This window comes from Raphanus sativus, chromosome 6 (assembly GCF_000801105.2).
Source record: "Raphanus sativus cultivar WK10039 chromosome 6, ASM80110v3, whole genome shotgun sequence".
Taxonomy (NCBI): Eukaryota; Viridiplantae; Streptophyta; class Magnoliopsida; order Brassicales; family Brassicaceae; genus Raphanus; species Raphanus sativus.
This window is the reverse complement of record NC_079516.1, coordinates 3,464,572-3,484,022: the sequence shown is the minus strand read 5'-3', so window position 1 is coordinate 3,484,022 and position 19,451 is coordinate 3,464,572. Positions and strand designations below refer to the sequence as shown.

Below are 19,451 nucleotides of genomic sequence, written 5' to 3'. Positions count from 1 at the left end.
AGAGATTACGAATCAGTTCCTTGGTTAGCACTAGTTAAACTACATATCTTCCACCTTGTTTGACTGATCCAAATGTTGCTAGTTTCTCCCGGTCTTGGCTCTGCTAGTGCGTAAAAAGATATAGATCTCTGATCCATCTATCTATGGCTTGTGTATATTTGGAGTTGAAATTGGTTTTAAAAGGCATGTTCTCCTAGTGTTGCCAAACTTTCTTTCAAAGTTCCAACTCTTTCTGATTGTTTTCATAATACAAGAATTTCAAAGGTTTTGCACAAGAATTTTTTAAGTAAAATGATAACTAGACAACTCAAGTCAAATGGGTTTGGGTGTTGGAGGTGAAGTCGAAGCAAGTCTGGCAGTTACAATCAGAGAAACGGCAGAGGTTGCAGCCGAAGCAGACGCAGGAAGTGCACCCTTTGCAAGACGGAGAACGAGTGCAACCTCTGTAAACTTTCCTGCTCACTCTCTCTTCCTCCGCGTCACATGTTATCCTGCATGCACAACCACCATTCCATATGGGATATAAATTCAATCAATCAATTCTCTATTATTAAACAATAATCTCACTTGTGGTATGGATAGTCGCAACACTTCCAATTGGGCTCAGCCAAAGCATCATGGTGCTTCCGGCATTCCCCTCTGCTCCTCAACCTGAACCTTCTCTCCTTCCCACATCTGCTGCATCCAACAAACTCATCCCGATGAATTACTTTGGACCCGTTGGAGTTATTCTTCAATGTTTGGTTGTAGTATCTGAGCAGCACTGTCTTTGAAAGCGGAACTTTGTCTCCCTCAATGAACACCCACACGTTGTTCCTCCAGTTTCTAGAGGTTTCTCTCTCAGAATGCTTCTCAAAGGCAGCAGGCGATAGCTTGTCTACGATGATCATAAAATCAAATATGTTGTCAGCATGATCACTTTTGGGAAATAAAAGTTGAACTGAAGCCGGGAGATACGGTATAAAAGAAAATATTGGGGGCATATAATTCCTGGCGCAGCATAATATATGGCATCATCAAGAAGCAAAGCCAAAGGTTCAGCGCATCAACTGATCATAGAAATATTTTTTTACAAACGGGCAATACCACGCGCTAACATGCATTAAGCTAAAAGCATCAAAAGAAGAAGAGACCTTCATGGCAAGCGGGAGTGCATTGGCAAGTGATTTGGAGGTCTCCATCTGAGAAAACCCTAAGCCTAGCAATGGCGTCTCCGTAACGGTGGCTGGTGCATCCACACATCACCTCCACGTAATCATCTCCCACAATGACCTCACTAATCTCTTGCAGCTCCTCTTCGCTGAACAAGGTCTTCTTAGACCCGCATTCTCTCTCCATCCCCCGATCTACGATCTCCTACTAAAAGTATCGTATTGTGAGAGTTATAGAACAATGAATATGATAGTGCATATTTATATAGGATACAAGAGCCATTACTCTCGAGGGACAAAAAGGTAATTCGACATATATGTAGAAGAGAGAAAAAAAGGCCTAAAGGAGCTTAGCATAGATCTGAAATTTCATATCCGAATATCTCCAAGAGATTTCATGCAATACAGCTTTTGCCTTTCGGAGTAAAACAAAAAAGAAAGAGAGAGAGACTTTGAAGATCCTTTTGTATTATTAGGTTTTAGAGGGCTTTTGAAAGAAATAAACTCCTAATGCAGACAGACGCAGATGATGGGATTGTGTTGGCGGATGCGAATTAGGTGGCCAAAGTAAAATCAAGAGAGCCGTGGGGCATGAAAATTGTGGATCTTTTTTTTTTTCATTAGCTAATTACTCTGTATATTTTATCTTCTTTCAATTTTTGGATTTAAATAACATATATACACATATGTAACGTACACTGTAATCTTATTGATTGTCAGGTAATTTGTTTGACTTGCAGAACAGGAGGAGGCTGCTCTTTTCTAAACCCACAGATTATATTATAATCAAACGCTTTTCTAATGGAGTGTAATTCTCTATTTTACCTTCTTTTCGTTTTCGTTTGTGCCTCGTGTTTCGTTTGTGCCTCGTGTAAGTAATGTGATGGCTGATTCAGTGGCAAAATCAGCCTTCTCATTGCTAAACTCATCCTCCTCTAATGGAGTGTAATTCTCTATTATGAATGCAAGTATGTTTTATCAAAAAAAAAATCAAACGCTTTTCTAATTGCAATTTCACCCAGATAAATATAAATAGTAAGTAATTACCTCTTTGCACACAAAAAGGGTAAGTAACTACCTCTTTTTCTTTCTGACTTCTGTGCTCTCTTATGTAAAATGCCTTCTTTCTATTTTTTTTCTATTAGTTGGGTATATGTATCCCTATTCTCCATTGTTTTTTTTTTTTTTGAAACCTATCTATTCTCCATTGTTCCATCTTTATATGATACTAGAGTCTTTGCCCGGGCTACGCCCGGGTAAATTTCTTCTTATAAATTTAATTTTATAAAAGCATGTATATAATTGATTAAATTGTTTCTTCACTGAACTCTTATTTTATGGGAACTGAGACCAAAATTCTACTACGCAGGATTGTTCAAGACTCATAGCGTAAGTGAACTTACAACATACACAGCATAAGAAAATATCTGCAATCTCTTCTCCTTTTATTTAAATCCAACGAACACTCCAGCTCCGTTGCAACTTCTAACGGCTAACCCTCTCACTCCCTCCGAAGGTTTCCTCTTCTTCATTAAATCTTTCGCGCCCCTACTTCCGGCCACGTCACTCTCCTTGACTTTCTCAACTTCACCTCTTATCTTCCTCACAAACACCTTATGGCATCTATCAATACCTCGTTGAGAGGTTCTTGATGAGAAGGAAGACCTTGGGGCGCCGCTCCTTCTGACTGCATATCTTCCTTCTTCACTGCGCCAAGAATCACCACCAGGTCGCTCACCTCCATTGCCACATTGGTCTCTTTCGACCAGAGGTGCAGCATATGTTGTTAAACTTCAGTGGCTTGGTGGCTAAGCCTGAACTTAGGAATGTATTTTGAAGAAGATTGTGAAGGACCTGCAGCATCTGAAGAATATACTTTAGTGTCACTTCTCAAACAGACGCATCAAACATATATATCTGCAAAATAAATGTAAAAGAGATAACACAGCTTGGTTAAATAATGTATTCCGTTAAAATTAACTTAAATGGCCAAACAGAGAAGAGAAGCAAAGAGCTAACCTCATTGAGCGAGTGACCACAGTGACGTTGTCACTGACAAAGAGCTTCCTCTCCCAAAGATGAAGAGATAGTAACCACAGTGACGTTGCACCTGAATCAACCCTGTAACACAATGAACCACTCTTCTCTCGTACCCGCAAAAACCTGTCGCTGTGGTTCTTGCACGAGATCTCGAAGAAAGATCTGGGAGAGTGGAGATGTCTTCCCAGTGAGAGCTGACGGGATCTCTGAACTGGTGGTTCCTGACGGTATGACATGGATCTCCACCGACGACATCGACAATCACGCCTCGTTTCTTATCTTTCTTAGCGTTACGGACCAAAAGGGTTAAAGCTAGAGGGACAATGACACCAGCAGCATAAGGAATCGTCTCCCACTTCCTGGAAGCAATAGTAAAAGTGTTTATTCACATAATCAATACGGAGAGGAGCTAAAAGAGTACACATTGGTTAAAAGCAGTATACAGTCTCGTCAAGTTAGAATCTTTTTAATATGATTTTGATTTGAGACAGAAAAGAGATAACTGAACAAAAGGAATAAATAAACACAGAGATGTGGATGCTGCACCTTAGATTAAACTATTGTTTTATCGTTCGCCACTATCGAATTCTTATTTTCATGTTTGGTTCTCATTCTGTACCTTGATCTTATATTAATTGAACATCCAATCAAAACTTATATTAATTACACAGAATGAGAACCAAAACTTATATAAAAAAAAACTTGCTTACCTCTCTGCTTGCGAGCTTCTTCCTCTTTCTTATTCTTTCCTCACATTTCAAATAATATATTTGCTTTTTTTTAACATCTCTCTCTTGTTTCCTGACTTGAACATGCTCCTCTTTCTCTCTCTTTTGTCTCTCAAACTCAGCTTCTCGAAGCCTTATCACTCTATTTTGGAATAGTTCCTGGAAATAAAATATTTTGATTTGAGTTACTTGACAATAAGAATAAAACATAAAAAATTAGCATAATGAAGACATCATCACTGACCATGTTCTCAACAAAAGATTCTGAAAACATTCTAGTTTTCTCCTTGAGATCACTCTCATGACGTTCCCTGCTGAGCCCGACCTCACGCTACACAAAACAGAAGAGACTTATAAGGACCTTTGTATGCCTCAAACTTAGAAACCACTGTTAAGAAAAAAAAGTTAACCTTTTGCTCCTGCTCATGAGATTCTATTTACTCTACGAGTCATTGCTGATATGCAGCTTCAATCAAAAGGATAGACTCTTCTCTCTTTGCTCGTTCCAGGTATCCATTCTTTTAGGAAGTTTAAGGAGCTTCCTCTCCATTTCTTCTACCTTTACCTGGTGATTCTCAGTCTTCTCTAGCAAAGCCTGAGCTTTCTCAACCTCCCTAAGGATTCTCTGTCTCCTCCTCTCTTCAACAACTAAGGCAAGTCTCTTTTGTTCCGCCTCTTCAGCTTTAAGCTTTCTATTCTCCTCTTCATGCTCCTTTAAAACAAAAAAAAACACAGCACAGTGAGACTTTGTCTCAAGTATGAATAAGGCCTTAACACGTACGTGAAAGAAACATTACCATCCTCTTTTCAATGATTGATTGCCGAGCAAGCAGTTTTTTATGCTCCTTTTCAACAGTCTCCCCTAGAGTTGGTACTACTACTATGTCACCAAGCTTACTTGAAGCAGGGAATAACATGGCTCTTACTTTGTTCATAGTCTCAGCAAATATGGTCAGAGGATCTCTCAACGCATCAGACTCAATACCCTGAAACATGACACAAGTCAAAATCAATCAATCAAAACTTTCAAAAGTTTTAGTTAAAAAAAAACTACTTAAATGCAGAATTGGCTAACCAGATTTCCAAAGTTACATAACCCTTCACATGATCAACTTTCATGGCCACAAAATTTTGTTTCGCAGCTTCAACTGATATCTTATCAACGTCTGAGAAGTCCAAGAAAGGGACCAGCTGAGCTAGAAACTCAATTCTTATCGTCTGATACATCTTAGACACCTGAAAAAAATTGTAACATTAGATTTGTGGTTAGATGGAGACATATATACACTACGTTTAAAAAAACATGAGTGCAATTTTTTCTTTTTCATGAGTGCAACTTACATGATGAAGTAGGCTCAGAGTAGCAAGCTTCTCCAAAGAAGGAACATATTGAGAGAGTTGTACTTCTGGTAAAGAAGGAGCTGTTATCAGCTTCCCACCTAGCTTCCAGTAGACTATAACACCATCAAGGAGCCCTCATTAGCTACACAAACAAACAACTTTAAGCAAATAAGCCATACTGTGAAAGAAAGAAACAGCTTTTATGATACAAACAGACCAAAAGCATCAAACTTGGCAATGTTTTCATCGTTCTACTGAAGAATCTTATAAACCTGTCCAAAAAGTCTTGTTCAGACAGATCCAAATCATCAGCAGTGATAGTGAAGGGATTGATACAACAAAGATTTAAGATTGAAACAATGTACATGCTGCAATCTCTTACCATAGACAGAATTTAATCATGAGGAAAGAGCACATGAGTGTTGATGATTATAACTTGGTAGTGAGCATCCTACTGGAAGGAAGAACTGATTTTACATATAGCAACTGTGCAGCTCAGTCACCACAATCATTGAAAAGCGAAAGTCTATATCTTCCATATCTAAAGTACTCCAACAGCCATGGGCAAACAAAATTGCCAATCAAAAGAAGAGAAGGAAACACACATTGATCTATCTTTTGATTGAAGAATGAAGCGAAATATAACATGAAGCAGATTCACAAAAATTGAAAGAAACTAATATACAAAATGAACAAAACTATCGGGGTAGAACATGATTTCATACATAAGAAGAATCTCCACACCAATTGAATTCACAGCCGATTGGCTCTGAAACGGAAGGAAGAGGAAGATGAACAGGAGTCGACTCGTCAATCGCACGCGGCGCTTAGGGTTAACGCAAGAGAAGTGATGTGTTTTACCAGAAAAAAAAATGATGTGAGATTGTTCTGGGCTAACGGGCTGTTAGACAGACCGCGAATTCGAAGCCCAGATACCGAGTTCGGTTCAGGCCCATCATAGAGAAAGAAGTGTTGACGTGGATGTATGCAAAGGCTCTCATTGGTTGGAATTAAAAGAGTGACGTGGACACTCTATCTATGAAGCTTATTTAGCTTTTAGTATAGTATATTGATGTATGTGTATTTAATGCTCTGAATACGAGGACCAAGTTGGCATATATACATAGGGACTTAGGGAATCTCATTTATTTGAATTAGGAACTTGGTAATGTTTCCAAAATTAAGAAGCAGAGTTTCTGGACTAAGTATATATCTCATGCAATGCTTTTAGACCTCTTTCGTCTTTGGAACCTACTAAGTTTAGCCTGGCTTAACATTGACATCCACATTTGATGATTCCAATGTCAATGAAAGTTGTTGTAACTGTTGAATTTTACAGCTGGCCCAACTTTAATTTGTCTTTGTCAAAGGTTATTATGTATGTATAGGCATGTTATGCTACATCATGAGTTGGCCTTACGGCCTCCATCTTATGTAACGTGAGTTATTATTACAAAGCCAACTAAAGAATTCATGTTAGTTAGTTACGAGCCGCACCAAACTCCACCTCATCCACGTTTTTTTCTTCTATAGACCTTTGACCAATGACCCTCCATTTTTATCTACGACTCAATCTGCATATTTAAAGAGGTTATATATATAATGTATTTTCCTTTTCAAAAATCATAAAATGATGGTATAGACCACAACTTATAGATACGGATTTCAAGGACAGAGATCTCAACTAGTACTACTACTACATAGTCACAAGGCCACATGTAACTTTAGATATTTATTAACCTAACCCATTTGTTCAATGACTTGCATGCATTGCCAATTTGCTATACACTTGAGCAAGTGTGGACTGTGGAAACACACAAAAGGTATAAATCGCAAGAGATCAGCTATAAGAACGATAATGCAAAGGGCAGGGCATCCCTCGCACAATCATCGTTTTGAGAGAAAAAAACACTAATGATCGGATTTGATCTTTTTGTCTCTTACCATATGAACTAATATCATATTCTATCCTTTCATTTATTTTAATCTCCGCACATTTCAATAGAGTCATGATAATAACAATACAGAGAACACACAACCGCCAAAAAAGAAGAAAAATATATTATGTGGAAATTGACATCATCATATTGTTTTTTGACTCTATGGTCAAATGTGTCAAGCTACTTAGAAAGGCCATGTATTCGAAACCCAGTAACACTATTTTTTTTTACAAGTTTAAAATTTCTTACAAGAGTGTGACCAACCCTGCGGTAAGCAGCATCTTCAAACTTGTTGACAACTGCGGCTGGTGGGAAAGGCTTTGCAGATCTCTCAATGGCTTCAAGGGATGTCTTATTGCGTGCTTCAGAAGTGTAAACCTTGCTACAAGCAAGCATTTCACTCCTCGACATCTCCAGCCTAATACACAAATAAATAAATAAGTAAATAAAGATGCGTTGGTTACCTACTAGTACTACTACTACTACATGTCCATTGCGGCTAAAAGAAAGAAGCTGTAATATTATGAACCACTTTTAAATATGTGGCCAGCTGGCATTCACACATGTCCAGACAAAAAAAAAAAGATAAACCAATAAAAAGCAAGCTAAAAGAAAAGAAAAGAAAAACTTAATACAAATGCAATACATACAAAGAGAGTACTCTTTGTGTTGGGGTATCCCTTGTACACAGTGGCGGAGCTAGCATGGTATCATGTGGGTCATATGACCCATGTGAATTTTTGCAATACATGCATTTCTAATAGAAAAATCTGATGAATGTAGCTCATTGACCCTTCATGTGTTATCAATCTGACCCTTGTGACATAATTTTCTCCCTCCGCCACTGCTTGTACACCAATAGTTTCTTGGATATGCCGAGAGAGATGAGCGTATGATGTTGAATTTGACCCTGAGATCATCCTTGATAAGCAAGGCTTGGAAGTCATGGAGATGCTTGTGGAGTTGAGGAGGAGACAAGTGAACAAGGAGAGCAGGAGTATTCCAGAGGGAAGAGCATCCTTTGTAGAAACCGAGCAGCTCGCCTGTCTGGAGCCCAGATGACGAGCGTCTTCCCGACCCGACACAAGACCCGCTTCGAAGCCTTGCTGTATCCTCTAGTCGCAATATACAATCGAAGAGGTCTTCCTTCATTTTTGATCAAAAAAAAAAAACAAGCCTATTAAAAGTTACAAACAAAGTTGATTAAATATGACTAGTTCGTTGACAAAAGAAAAATAAGACTAGTTCAAGTTCATGATGCTTCTTGTTCTTTTGTATTTTGTTTTTGTTTGTGGGCTTTCTCTGCCTCTAACTTCCTCAGGATACTTAAACTTATTTCATTTCCACTTGATCCATCAGACAATATTTATAAAACCTCTATCTGCAACAAAAGCACGTCCAATGATAACGGTTCGACGATTGGTTCTCTCAAAATGCATCACAAGGTTAAGGCTGATGGACCAGAAATACGAACCTTGAGTTTAGAAAGACCTCTTTCTGCTCTCTTTTTGTTAACTGACAAGCCACCGAGTGACGTCTCTTTGCTGCAGATTATGCTTAGTTAGAGAGCTTCTCGAAGCACAAAAAAAAATTAATAGAAAGAATGTGGCAACCTGACAACTATAGCTTCCAATGCTTCATCGACAATGGAAGGCCCCATACGGATCAGTAATGGATGGGTTCGGTTTGTACAACCAGCTCACATGCTATATAAGCTTGAGATATATTTGACACTAATTATACTGACACTAACATGAGTGCAAAGAAAAGTCTTTATTATTTTCTTCGCTTGAGATATATTTGAGTGTTTGATCAAATGCTCGCTTATAATCATTAGTGTAGTTTAAAATTTTCTAACAACTAAATTAATAAAACTTCAAATACTACTTAAATTAATGGATTTACCATTATGAAATCTCAATTCCTGAGAGAAACCTACAAAATTTATCTACAAACTTAATATTTTCGTAGTATAACCTACAAAATTTGAGAAAATTCAAATGTTTGAATAATATGATGGTCGTGTATATCGATGGGTTTGAGTCATGTTTTCTATCTAAACGTGTTTGACTTTGGAAAAAGGAGTTCAAATTGTATTTAGTTTAAATGTGTTTTTAATTGTTAGAAAATGGAAATTTTTTGATAGAAAATTGGTTTTGGAGACTTTGTTGCATCTGTGGAAGATGATTCTCGAAGCTATCTAATCTTGAGGATGTACTTGGAGGCGGCTTCTCTAACTGCCCGCTAACTCTAACTTGTTGTTTGAAATAGTTTCGTGTTTGTGTTAGTCTTCGGGGAAGCTGTAGGCTCTATCTGCATTTGAGGTTTCGAGGATAGTGTTGAGTGGTGATGCTCACGACAATGACGATGAGAACTCAAGATTTTGTGATATGTGTCGATAACATAAATGTCCAAACTTTAAGTTTGGAATCGATGTTTCTACATGTTGGATATTCTAGGTTGCTTAGATGTACGTTTTGGTTGATTGTGACCATTTTTTTGGTTTTTGTTGTTATTTTATTTTTAGTTTTATATTTTGTTTACCTTGTTTTTTTTGTGTTCTACGTAACTGTTGTAAAAATTAAAAATTAGTATAAAATATAATATTTTATCAAAAAAATAGATGTCTGGTTTAGTAAACCGGTTTGGGAGTCAGTTTCTCTGACGCGCCAAACACGTCCTAAAGACACTTAGGAGAGAAGAAACTAAAAAAAAAAAGGCAACGCATCAGATCACCCTTTCTTCTTCTTTAGATTGGATCTGCCGAGTACGGTGGTGCAATGTCTAGCTACCAGTCTCCTTCCTTTGACGACGGCGGGGAGGTTAATCCTTTTGCGGTAATAGATCTGCGTTTTTATCATCTTTGATTTGTTAGATTCGCCTAAGTACATGTATTATTATTAAACCATCTTTGATCGGTATCGCAATGTTACTACTGCCTCCAAGGAAAGAACATAGTCGATTGATTGATACATTTATGCAAATACTTTTTTTTTATCAATATAATTGGGGATCCACATATGGTTATCGGCTTCGAGATGTGATTCTCTTAAGAGTATTTTTTTTTTGGGTAGAATTTGGTAAAGAATTTGATTTCTCACTTGTTATTATGTGAAGGAGGAGAATCTAGTTTAATCAATTGCTGTGATTCAGTTTTGTAACCAGATTTATATCATACTATCTCCACTTTGAACTTGCTCTTGCTATTTGTAATTTATCTCAGAATCCTTCAACTGTTCCTGCTGCGTATGAGCACACCACTGATATTCCTCTAGACTCTCGGAAGGTTTGTATTTTCTACTGCCAGTGCATATTCCCCCCAGTAGGTAGCATAATAATAATAACTTTTTTTTACCCAACTTGTAGGATCTGAAAGCTAAGGAGAAGGAACTCCAGGCAAAAGAAGCTGATTTGAAGAGGCGAGAGCAGGTAATCAATCTACCCCATTGATTGCATTTTGCCTCCCTCAACCATCCCAACCTTTCCAGTAACGGCTTTGCTTCTTTTTTTTTTTACCACTGTTCAGGAACTCAAGCGGAAAGAGGATGCTATAGCACAGGGTGGGTATCTTCGTTTAGTTTTATCTATCTTGTTAAGGAACCTGCCTGACATTTTGTTATGCTCTTCTTTCTTTTTGGTAGCCGGGATTGTGATAGAAGACAAAAACTGGCCACCGTTTCTTCCTCTCATCCATCATGACATTTCGAATGAGATTCCCATCCATCTCCAGAGAATCCAATATGTTGCATTCACATCGTTTCTGGGTATGCCTCATCTGCCATTGCAAAAGAGGTCGATTTTCTTAGTAACAAAATAATTTTCTACCACAGGTCTTGTGGTGTGCCTGTTATGGAACATTGTTGCAGTCACCACCGCGTGGATTAAGGGAGAAGGTTAGTCTTGGAACACTTTGCCAAAGTAGATTGACAGCCTCTATCGGCTGACTCTGTTTCCTTTTGGGTGTAGGTCCAACCATATGGTTTCTAGCTATTATCTATTTCATATCGGGGGTTCCTGGAGCGTATGTTATGTGGTATAGACCTCTTTATCGTGCCATGAGGTATCCCATGTTAAGATTATTCTTTTCAAATTCTTTCTGTTTCTGTGCTTGTGTTAAAAAAACAAAAAAAAAATAACTTACAAGATATATTAGTAGAGAGTGAAGAAATATTACGGGAGCTGAGAGTGAGTGTGGTTTGCTTTTGTTTGTGTGCAGGACTGATAGTGCTCTCAAGTTTGGGTGGTTTTTCTTAACATATCTGGTGAGTTTTTCATTTGATTTAGTTATATATTTTTGACACATCCAAAGGAGGAAGAGAGTAAGAAAGCATGACATAAAAATGCAGTTTCACATAGGGTTTTGTGTATTCGCGGCGGTGGCTCCTCCAATTATCTTCAAGGGGAAGTCGCTGACGTAAGTACCTAATTAGTTTCTAGTAAACAAAGTAAAGAAAAAGGTAAGAAGAGTAAGCTGAAGTGGAATCATGATTGATGTGTTATGCAGGGGAATATTACCGGCGATTGACGTGTTGAGCGGGAACATATTAGTTGGGGTAAGTTGATAGCATTAGATATATTATTAGCCAATATCTTTTACACTGATGTAGTGAACTACTTTTTGAGTTGGCTAAAAATTTTGGTGGTGGCAGATATTCTACTTCATTGGGTTTGGATTCTTTTGCCTGGAGTCACTCGTGAGCATCTGGGTTATTCAGGTCCCCTCCTAAATCAATTAATTAATTATGTTTGTTTCTTTAGATAAGTAAAAAAGAAGAAGGGAGCACTGAAGTAGTTTGTATTTGTATCGTGGGAACAGCAAGTATACATGTACTTCAGAGGGAGCGGTAAAGCAGCAGAGATGAAGCAGGAGGCAACAAGACGAGCAATGATGGCAGCTCTCTGACCACACACTCCCTTGAGTCTTAACCATGAAGATACCATACAGACAGATCCTCTCCTTTTCACTCTTCTTTTGCTTCATTTAACTAAATGTAACCAAAACTTCTTGATTTCTTTTTAACCATCATCTTTGAAAGGAGCCCCAAAATACTGATTTCATAACTACGCAACGTATGGGTAACCTTACTACAAGGATAGGTTATCATATCATTTTGGTGCAAAATAATAAGGTGAAATGAGAAAAGTCAATGGCTATAGTTAATGGAGGACATGTGATTTTCTCTGGCTCTGGTGTCGTGTTAAATAGTGAGACAGTTGGGGAGTGTGGTAAGAAGACGATGTTGTTGCACAAGTGTTGATTGTAAATTATTTAAGGGAAATTTTGGAGTCGTGTCTATAGTAGAAAAAAAATTAAAGGAATACACATAGCAACAACATGACTACAATATTCTGTATATTTTATATAATATTACATTTTTTACCCTTAAGTATATTTGCATGTTCTCAGCCATTTGATTTCTTCTTTCTTTTTGCTTTCTTCAGCTATTTTTTTTTTGTTTTTTTTGTTCTTCTTCCCCTCTCAATTTTATTTGATATATATCTTTTACATCAAATATAATTCAAATGAATGATAATTTAAATAAAAATGTACATATTTTTTTACATATGCCACAACTTAAATTTTTTTATACAGATTTTCTAAAAAATGTCGGACGAAAGTTATACTATACTATATTTGACTCATATTAAAATAGAATAGTATATCATTACTTTAAACATATATATAAAATAATGATTTACTAATATATTTGGAATACTAATCTATTTATCAAAATAGTATAGTTCCTCCCTATTTCTTCTCTTATGTTCCCCCCCCCCTTCTTTCTCCTTCTCCTCCCCATATCCTCCTCCCCTTACTCTCCCCTCTCCCTCCTCCTCCTCCTCCGCCCCTCTCCCTCGCCCTCCCATCTTCGTCCTCCTTTTCCTTTTTAAATAATATAGATTATATTAGATTTTCTATACTATTTACATAATAAACATAGTATAGTATAATAGGTTTTGCATGATGTATGAAATACACGTGCACGCACTCTAAGGAGAATAAAGTCAAGACTGTCTGTAGGGTTTAAGATTTAGAGTTTGGGTTTAGGATTTAGGTAACTTTGTTAGGGTCTACGGTTTGGGTTAAGAGTTTGGATTTATGGTTTAGGGTTTGGGTTTAAGATCTACGGTTTGGGTTTAGGGTTTAGAATTTGGGTTTAGAGTCTACGGTTTGAGTTAAAAGTTTAGACTTTCAAGGTTAGGGTTTAGATAGCTCCATTATGGACGATGGTTTGGTTTTACAATTTGGGTTTAGGGTTTGGGTTAAAAGTTTACGGTTTGGGTTTAGGATTTTGGAGTTTGGGTTTAGTGAGGTTTAGGGTTTAGGTAGCTCTGTTTGGGTCTATGGTTTGGGTTAAAAATTTGTGTTTAGGGTTTAGAGTTTGGATTTAGGGTTTAGGTAGCTCCATTATGGTTTACGGTTTGGGTTTAAAATTTGGGTTTAGGGTTTGGATTTAGGATATACGGTAGGATTTAAGGGGAGGCAATTCCTCTCATGCTCCTATGTCTCATTCCTTAATCTCTATTAGACAGTTTTTTCTTTTAATTTTATATGTCAAACGGAAAAAATAAAATAAAACTGGAAATGTGAATATTTTTTATTTGATTTATAGAATTTGATAAAAATATTTCAAAAATAAAAAACTGTTTTTTTCATATTTTCACGAAAATCATCAAAATATGGTTAAAACAATTTTAAAATACTTTTTTCCAAATTTAAAAGGTATAGATAGAAGTTAAATACTTGCCCATGGGTTCACTAATCTATTGGGGGGGAGGGGTTAGGGTTTAGTTTTGAAGAGGGGGAAGGATTTGATTTGGGATTTTGGGTTTTGATCAAAAATAGAATTATGAAAAATGGGCATATAAGATCAAGAGAACCCATAGGAGATTTTCTGTAGAGAAATAAGGGTATGGGAAAAGTTGACTCAAGGATCTACTGTTTGGGTTTAGAGTTTAGAATTTGGGTTTAGACATTATAGACATAAATATAAATGAAAATCTTATATATTTGTGTCAAGTATTCCATACTATATCATAATCACGCATATTATAGTCACGTAATTGATAAAACTGATCATTGTAACTAAATTAATCATTTGTATGACTATACTATATGATATGTAGTATAGTAACATAGTTTTAGCATTGGAGTACCAACATCACACGCAAGCGCCGTAAAGGAGAGTTTGGTCATGTTTGTGTACAAATTGTTTCATCTGTTGCTTTTTACTGTAGCATGGCTATATCTTTCATTTTTTCTCTGTTATGAATATAGAGAAATGGCAAAATCACCCATTATTTAATGCGAGTTTTGAAATGTGGGAAATAATTTAAGGAAAAAAAGAAGTCAACGAGAGTAAAGGAAGTCAGCAAGACAACTGTACTTTTATGTGACATGAGGCGATGAAGTCCAAGTGGTTGAGTAAACTCGCAAAAATGCTCTCTATTTAAGACACTTACCCTCCCCCCCTTTCAACTTGAAAACCTGAACAAGTCTTAACACACAAACATACATAGTATTCATCTATATATCTGTGGAGAGAGGAAATAAAAAGAAGAAGAATAGGATGGCCATCTTTTGTTTCCTTGTAGACCAGAGGAAGCAAGTCCGGGGGAGGAAGCCCGCCGCTGGTTTATGCTCAAGATGCGGAGGAGGAGCAGTGGTGGCGGACATGAAAACCTCTACTAGATTCTGTGGCGTCCCCTTTTACCGCAAAGCTTGGAAGGCCATCGTCTGTCATTTCTGTGGCGCCGTGCTCAAATCTTACCATTGAAGATTGATGAACAAACCAACGACTTCTCTTCCTCTTGTTTTCTACTTTTTTATTTATTTAATTCAAGTTTGTTTATTGTAACGAATCAAGCTACTTGCCATTGTATGTAGCTTGATTGCCTAGTACTCTAGAGACCCTTATTGTCTGTTATTCAGCTACTAATAAAGTATAAAAGAATTGAGATGGATGATATATGCATTCTCCTTTAGCTTGTCCAAAACTGAACCTCTTAAGCAAACGAGTTTGGTAAGAAAATTTAATAGAAGGATAAGAAAGCCACATGACGTGAAGGAATGAAGCAATGAATGTACCAAAACTTACCACCGTGCACTTGCTTGCTTTACAGCTTTCAGCCATTGAATGCTCTCTCTTCAAATCTCACGTTTGGAAGAGAATACATCTGAAGAGGGCCCAGTTATGTTGGGCCTCTAATTTACTGACCCAACTCATCCATCGTCTTGTTTAATTGTTTGTATACAGAATGAAACTTATCAATAAAAGGTCAACGCTTTGTATTACCTTTGGCTGGAACGGTGTCGTTTTGATTGCTTTGTTGATTTAAAATAAGTAAGAAATGACGCCGTTTTTACATAGAAACAAACAAGAGCTAATTTTGTTGCGATTAAAAGGGATTTCTGAAAATCGGATTCTTGAAGATCTTCTTTATAATTTCTCTTGGTTCTCTTTCAAAATTTGTATCTTTCCTTCATTCAGATCTTTGAGAAATCGCCAGAGAGAGAATCCCTTTTGATTGATTGAGAGAGGAGCCGTTCATTGCGAATCAAGCATTCTCTGGGTAAATATATCTCCGTCTTCTTATTCTTTCTCATAATTCTTAGGGTTTGTTTACTTTCCGCCATTGTTGAACTCGCTTTCGTCTCTCTGTAACACTTCTTCTACCCGGAGAACAGACACGACGAAAAGTTGAGTCAGAGCACGACCTCGAGAAAGGCGATCTCCATCAAGAAACATTCTCTGGTCTCTTTCGAAACCATCAAATCCTAATCGAAGAGATCACTCATCGAGAGAGAGAGAGAGAGGATGGACTCCAAAATCGTCTCCATCTCACGCAAGGCCAACGCTGCCAAACCCTAATCTAATCGACGCCATCGAGACCGAGAATCGTAGGAATCACTAACGGTGTAAGGGCCAAACTGAGAGAGACGATGAGCGAGTTTCATCGTTTGAGGGAGACGATCTTTGCTGAGTACAGAGAAGATCTGATTTTTTTTGCGACTGATGAAGAGCCAAGCAACGAGGACATGGAGAAGATGATATCTGGAGATGGGTTAGTGAAGATGATATCTTGTAAGTACATTCTTTGTATTCTGTCAGCTATCTGCTTCCCAGATCATGCAAGCAAAATCTAATCGATGCTTATTATTATTTGTTTTCTATAGGTAAACATGCGATGCGGGAACTGATAAGAGATTTGTCTTTAAGTTATATGAGAATGAGGTATTTATGATGCATATGTGTGTTTCTTAAACGTTGAATGTGTACAGATGCTACTTGTTGGCCTAATATATTTAATTGTTTTATGTTCCTTGAACTCAGATGCTCGCTAAATCTTCTCACACTGACTCATCTTCACCTGTTGATCTTTTTGTTAAGCAGATCAAGGTAAATCAAAGTTACAGATATTATTCCCCTTCCTTTTATATATAAAATACATATATCATCCTTAACTTCTATATTGTATTTGCTTATTCCAGTAGAAAAGTTTTGATCTAGAAAAACTAAGATTCTGTAAAAGATGATAATGTAAACCGATCCAGATTTATTTTAAATTGCTTGTGTAACCCTTAGTCTCTTATATTTTTTACAGGAATGGACTGAGGGGAATGAGGATAGTTCCCTACTTGAAGCAATCTATGAGCCCTTGATGAGGTAAGTTCACTGTTAATAAGAACGATCAGAAGCTAGGCAAGAGTAATGAGAAAGAACTGAATCATACAAATATTATGCAGGTTACAAAACTAGCTGAATGTGACTCTTATATGTTTTACAGGAATGGACTGAGGGGAATGAGGATAGTTCCCTACTTGAAGCAATCTACGAGCCCTTGATGAGGTATGTTCACTGTTAATAAGAACGATCAGAAGCTAGGCAAGAGTAATGGGAAAGAACTGAATCATACAAATATGATGCAGGTTACAAAACTAGCTGAATGTGACTCTTATATGTTTTACAGGAATGGACTGAGGGGAATGAGGATAGTTCCCTACTTGAAGCAATCTACGAGCCCTTGATGAGGTAAGTTCACTGTTAATAAGAACGATCAGAAGCTAGGCAAGAGTAATGGGAAAGAACTGAATCATACAAATATGATGCAGGTTACAAAACTAGCTGAATGTGACATATATCGTACAAGTTCTGAGCTCATAAACAGCTCCGACAAAGAGGTGTCCAACAGTCAGTCCAAAAGGTTTCTATCTAAGATGATTGATGCTCGCCAAGTTATGCTTTTGTGGAGTTGGTTCTGTTGTCCAAGATGAGGTACTAGCGCCCTACTTTCTTATGCCTTTCTATTTTTACTTAACAAGCTTGTCTTTTTGATTGTGTGCTTGAGGTGCAGTAGAAATTGCTTTCACTCTTGATACTTCTTGATAATCCAGATTTTGTCTTGATAATCATGATTCAGCAACTCAATTGCTTTCCTTGTGGTAACTCAAACTCTTACAGGTTTATATCAAGAACACAAAACTTCTATTGTCAAATTCATGTGATACTTTTAACTGGTAGGTAACCCAGATTTTCTCTCAAACAGCTACAGTAATTTCTGTTTTAATTGGCGGATAGAAGTCACTTCAAAGAACTTAAATGCTGTGTAAGCCACCAAATCTGAATCAGGTGCCTGAAGAAATTCCAAGTAGGAGACATGATTATTTATGGGAGAATCACACGTGTGTGGAGCCTTGACGGTCCATTGAAATAGATCATACGAGCATAGTAAAATCTAGTTTCTTGTAAACAGTATGCTACTTGCCAAATTGTCCTTAGGTCTCAACTAGACTTGCCATTTTAATTGATTTCTTTCTTGGTTTGTGGTAATTTGGATTATGTTAAAACACAGTTCTTGATTATTTATGTTAAGTTGTGAAAGAATATTATTGCAAAGTAAATGGTTATAGTAGGCCTTTTTATACATGTTGTCACTTATTGGGCCACTTATCCTTCTAACATCACATAACTGCCCAACCAATATTTTCTCTAATTTATTAATTTTATGGTTTTTAGTTATCCGAACCTAGGGTTTAGTATTTACCCGAACCAAGGGTGACGTTAATCCGAACCTAGGGTTAGAAATCCGAACCAGTAGTTAGTAATCCGAACCTAAGGGTTAGCAAACCGAACCTAGGGTTAGGTCAAACCGAATTCAGGGTTCAGGGTTCAGGGTTCAGGGTTCAGGGTTCAGGGTTCAGGGTTCAGGGTTCAGGGTTCAGGGTTCAGGGTTCAGGGTTCAGGGTTCAGGGTTCAGGGTTCAGGGTTCAGGGTTCAGGGTTCAGGGTTCAGGGTTCAGGGTTCAGGGTTCAGGGTTCAGGGTTCAGGGTTCAGGGTTCAGGGTTCAGGGTTTAGGGTTTGATGGCATAGCCTTAAAGTTAAGGGCGAGGTTCAAACGAGGAAAGGCTTACGGTGGATACCTAGGCACCCAGAGACGAGGAAGGGCGTAGTAAGCGACGAAATGCTTCGGGGAGTTGAAAATAAGCGGCAATAGGACCCACAAATAATAGAAATGCACACAAAGTAAGGAATAAGAGATTTATTCTATTATTTAAAATTAAATTATTGAATATTTCGAACATTTTTAGGATCTGGATCCATTATTCATTCAATGGAAGCTATAGTTGGATATTCTCCTGATAAAAGTCAGAATATGATTCTTATGGGTGGTTTAACAAAACACGTGCCGATTACAAAAACTGTTAATGGGTAAAAGAATTGGAGTTGGTTGAATGTATTTACTGAAATACCCTAATCCTTTTTTGCTAAGACCCGCATAAAAATATGCTACTGATGTGAGTTGTAAGTTTTACTGGGTATGCTCTATATACTGCCTTTGGGCAACCCTCTCAACAACTAAGAGATCCATTCGAGGAACACGGGTTTAGGATCTGGATCCATTATTCATTCAATGGAAGCTATAGTTGGATATTCTCCTGATAAAAGTCAGAATATGATTCTTATGGGTGGTTTAACAAAACACGTGCCGATTACAAAAACTGTTAATGGGTAAAAGAATTGGAGTTGGTTGAATGTATTTACTGAAATACCCTAATCCTTTTTTGCTAAGACCCGCATAAAAATATGCTACTGATGTGAGTTGTAAGTTTTACTGGGTATGCTCTATATACTGCCTTTGGGCAACCCTCTCAACAACTAAGAGATCCATTCGAGGAACACGGGTTTAGGGTTTAGGGTTTAGGGTTTAGGGTTTAGGGTTTAGGGTTTAGGGTTTAGGGTTTAGGGTTT

General features: G+C 37.4%; 3 protein-coding genes and 1 long non-coding RNA gene across 16 annotated transcripts; 3 read left to right on the top strand and 1 right to left on the bottom strand.

The window, feature by feature from the left end:
• Positions 1-124: 124 nt before the first annotated feature.
• Positions 125-7,648, bottom strand: LOC108813640 (protein ULTRAPETALA 2). Of its 5 annotated transcripts, none has more exons than XM_056987870.1 (4): positions 7,465-7,648; positions 1,134-1,356; positions 568-877; positions 125-491 (listed from the first exon to the last, which is right to left on the bottom strand). In XM_056987870.1, exons 1-4 carry the CDS (start codon positions 7,609-7,611, stop codon positions 308-310), a joined length of 864 nt encoding a protein of 287 aa, XP_056843850.1. In that variant the 5' UTR covers positions 7,612-7,648; the 3' UTR covers positions 125-307. The 5 variants fall into 5 exon arrangements, with proteins under 5 accessions (XP_056843850.1, XP_018441758.1, XP_056843851.1 ...); XM_018586256.2 differs by having other exon boundaries at positions 7,450-7,645; XM_056987871.1 differs by having other exon boundaries at positions 1,134-1,359; positions 7,450-7,578.
• A 2,226-nt stretch (positions 7,649-9,874) lies between these two features.
• Positions 9,875-12,306, top strand: LOC108813641 (secretory carrier-associated membrane protein 1). The gene is made up of 12 exons (XM_018586257.2): positions 9,875-10,037; positions 10,424-10,486; positions 10,567-10,629; positions 10,727-10,760; positions 10,842-10,964; positions 11,031-11,093; positions 11,167-11,260; positions 11,417-11,462; positions 11,547-11,614; positions 11,705-11,753; positions 11,850-11,915; positions 12,017-12,306. The coding sequence occupies exons 1-12, from the start codon at positions 9,981-9,983 to the stop codon at positions 12,101-12,103; spliced, it is 813 nt and encodes a 270-aa protein (XP_018441759.1). The 5' UTR covers positions 9,875-9,980; the 3' UTR covers positions 12,104-12,306.
• A 2,347-nt stretch (positions 12,307-14,653) lies between these two features.
• LOC108813643 (uncharacterized) lies at positions 14,654-15,177 on the top strand. The gene has a single exon (XM_018586259.2). The coding sequence runs from the start codon at positions 14,772-14,774 to the stop codon at positions 14,976-14,978; it is 207 nt and encodes a 68-aa protein (XP_018441761.1). The 5' UTR covers positions 14,654-14,771; the 3' UTR covers positions 14,979-15,177.
• A 407-nt stretch (positions 15,178-15,584) lies between these two features.
• On the top strand, positions 15,585-18,091 carry LOC108813644 (uncharacterized). 9 transcript variants are annotated; one of them, XR_008934831.1, is made up of 9 exons: positions 15,585-16,286; positions 16,379-16,436; positions 16,536-16,601; positions 16,807-16,868; positions 16,990-17,051; positions 17,173-17,234; positions 17,315-17,477; positions 17,597-17,663; positions 17,749-18,091. It is a non-coding gene; the product is annotated as an uncharacterized LOC108813644 (long non-coding RNA). The 9 variants fall into 9 exon arrangements; XR_008934832.1 differs by having other exon boundaries at positions 17,557-17,644; positions 17,724-18,091; XR_008934826.1 differs by having other exon boundaries at positions 17,557-17,663.
• Positions 18,092-19,451: the final 1,360 nt, after the last annotated feature.

Bases quoted from the DNA above. Each gene is read 5' to 3' on its own strand.
- LOC108813643 (XM_018586259.2), top strand. From the start codon at position 14,772: ATGGCCATCTTTTGTTTCCTTGTAGACCAGAGGAAGCAAGTCCGGGGG.
- LOC108813641 (XM_018586257.2), top strand. From the start codon at position 9,981: ATGTCTAGCTACCAGTCTCCTTCCTTTGACGACGGCGGGGAGGTTAAT. The intron at 10,038-10,423 runs GTAATAGATCTG...AATTTATCTCAG, and splicing joins GGGAGGTTAATCCTTTTGCG to AATCCTTCAACTGTTCCTGC. The intron at 11,916-12,016 runs GTCCCCTCCTAA...TCGTGGGAACAG, and splicing joins TGAGCATCTGGGTTATTCAG to CAAGTATACATGTACTTCAG.
- LOC108813640 (XM_018586256.2), bottom strand. From the start codon at position 7,611: ATGTCGAGGAGTGAAATGCTTGCTTGTAGCAAGGTTTACACTTCTGAA. The intron at 1,357-7,449 runs GTAAGAAATTTT...TACTTTTAGTAG, and splicing joins GCAGGGTTGGTCACACTCTT to GAGATCGTAGATCGGGGGAT. The intron at 492-567 runs GTGAGATTATTG...TTGTGCATGCAG, and splicing joins TGCGACTATCCATACCACAA to GATAACATGTGACGCGGAGG.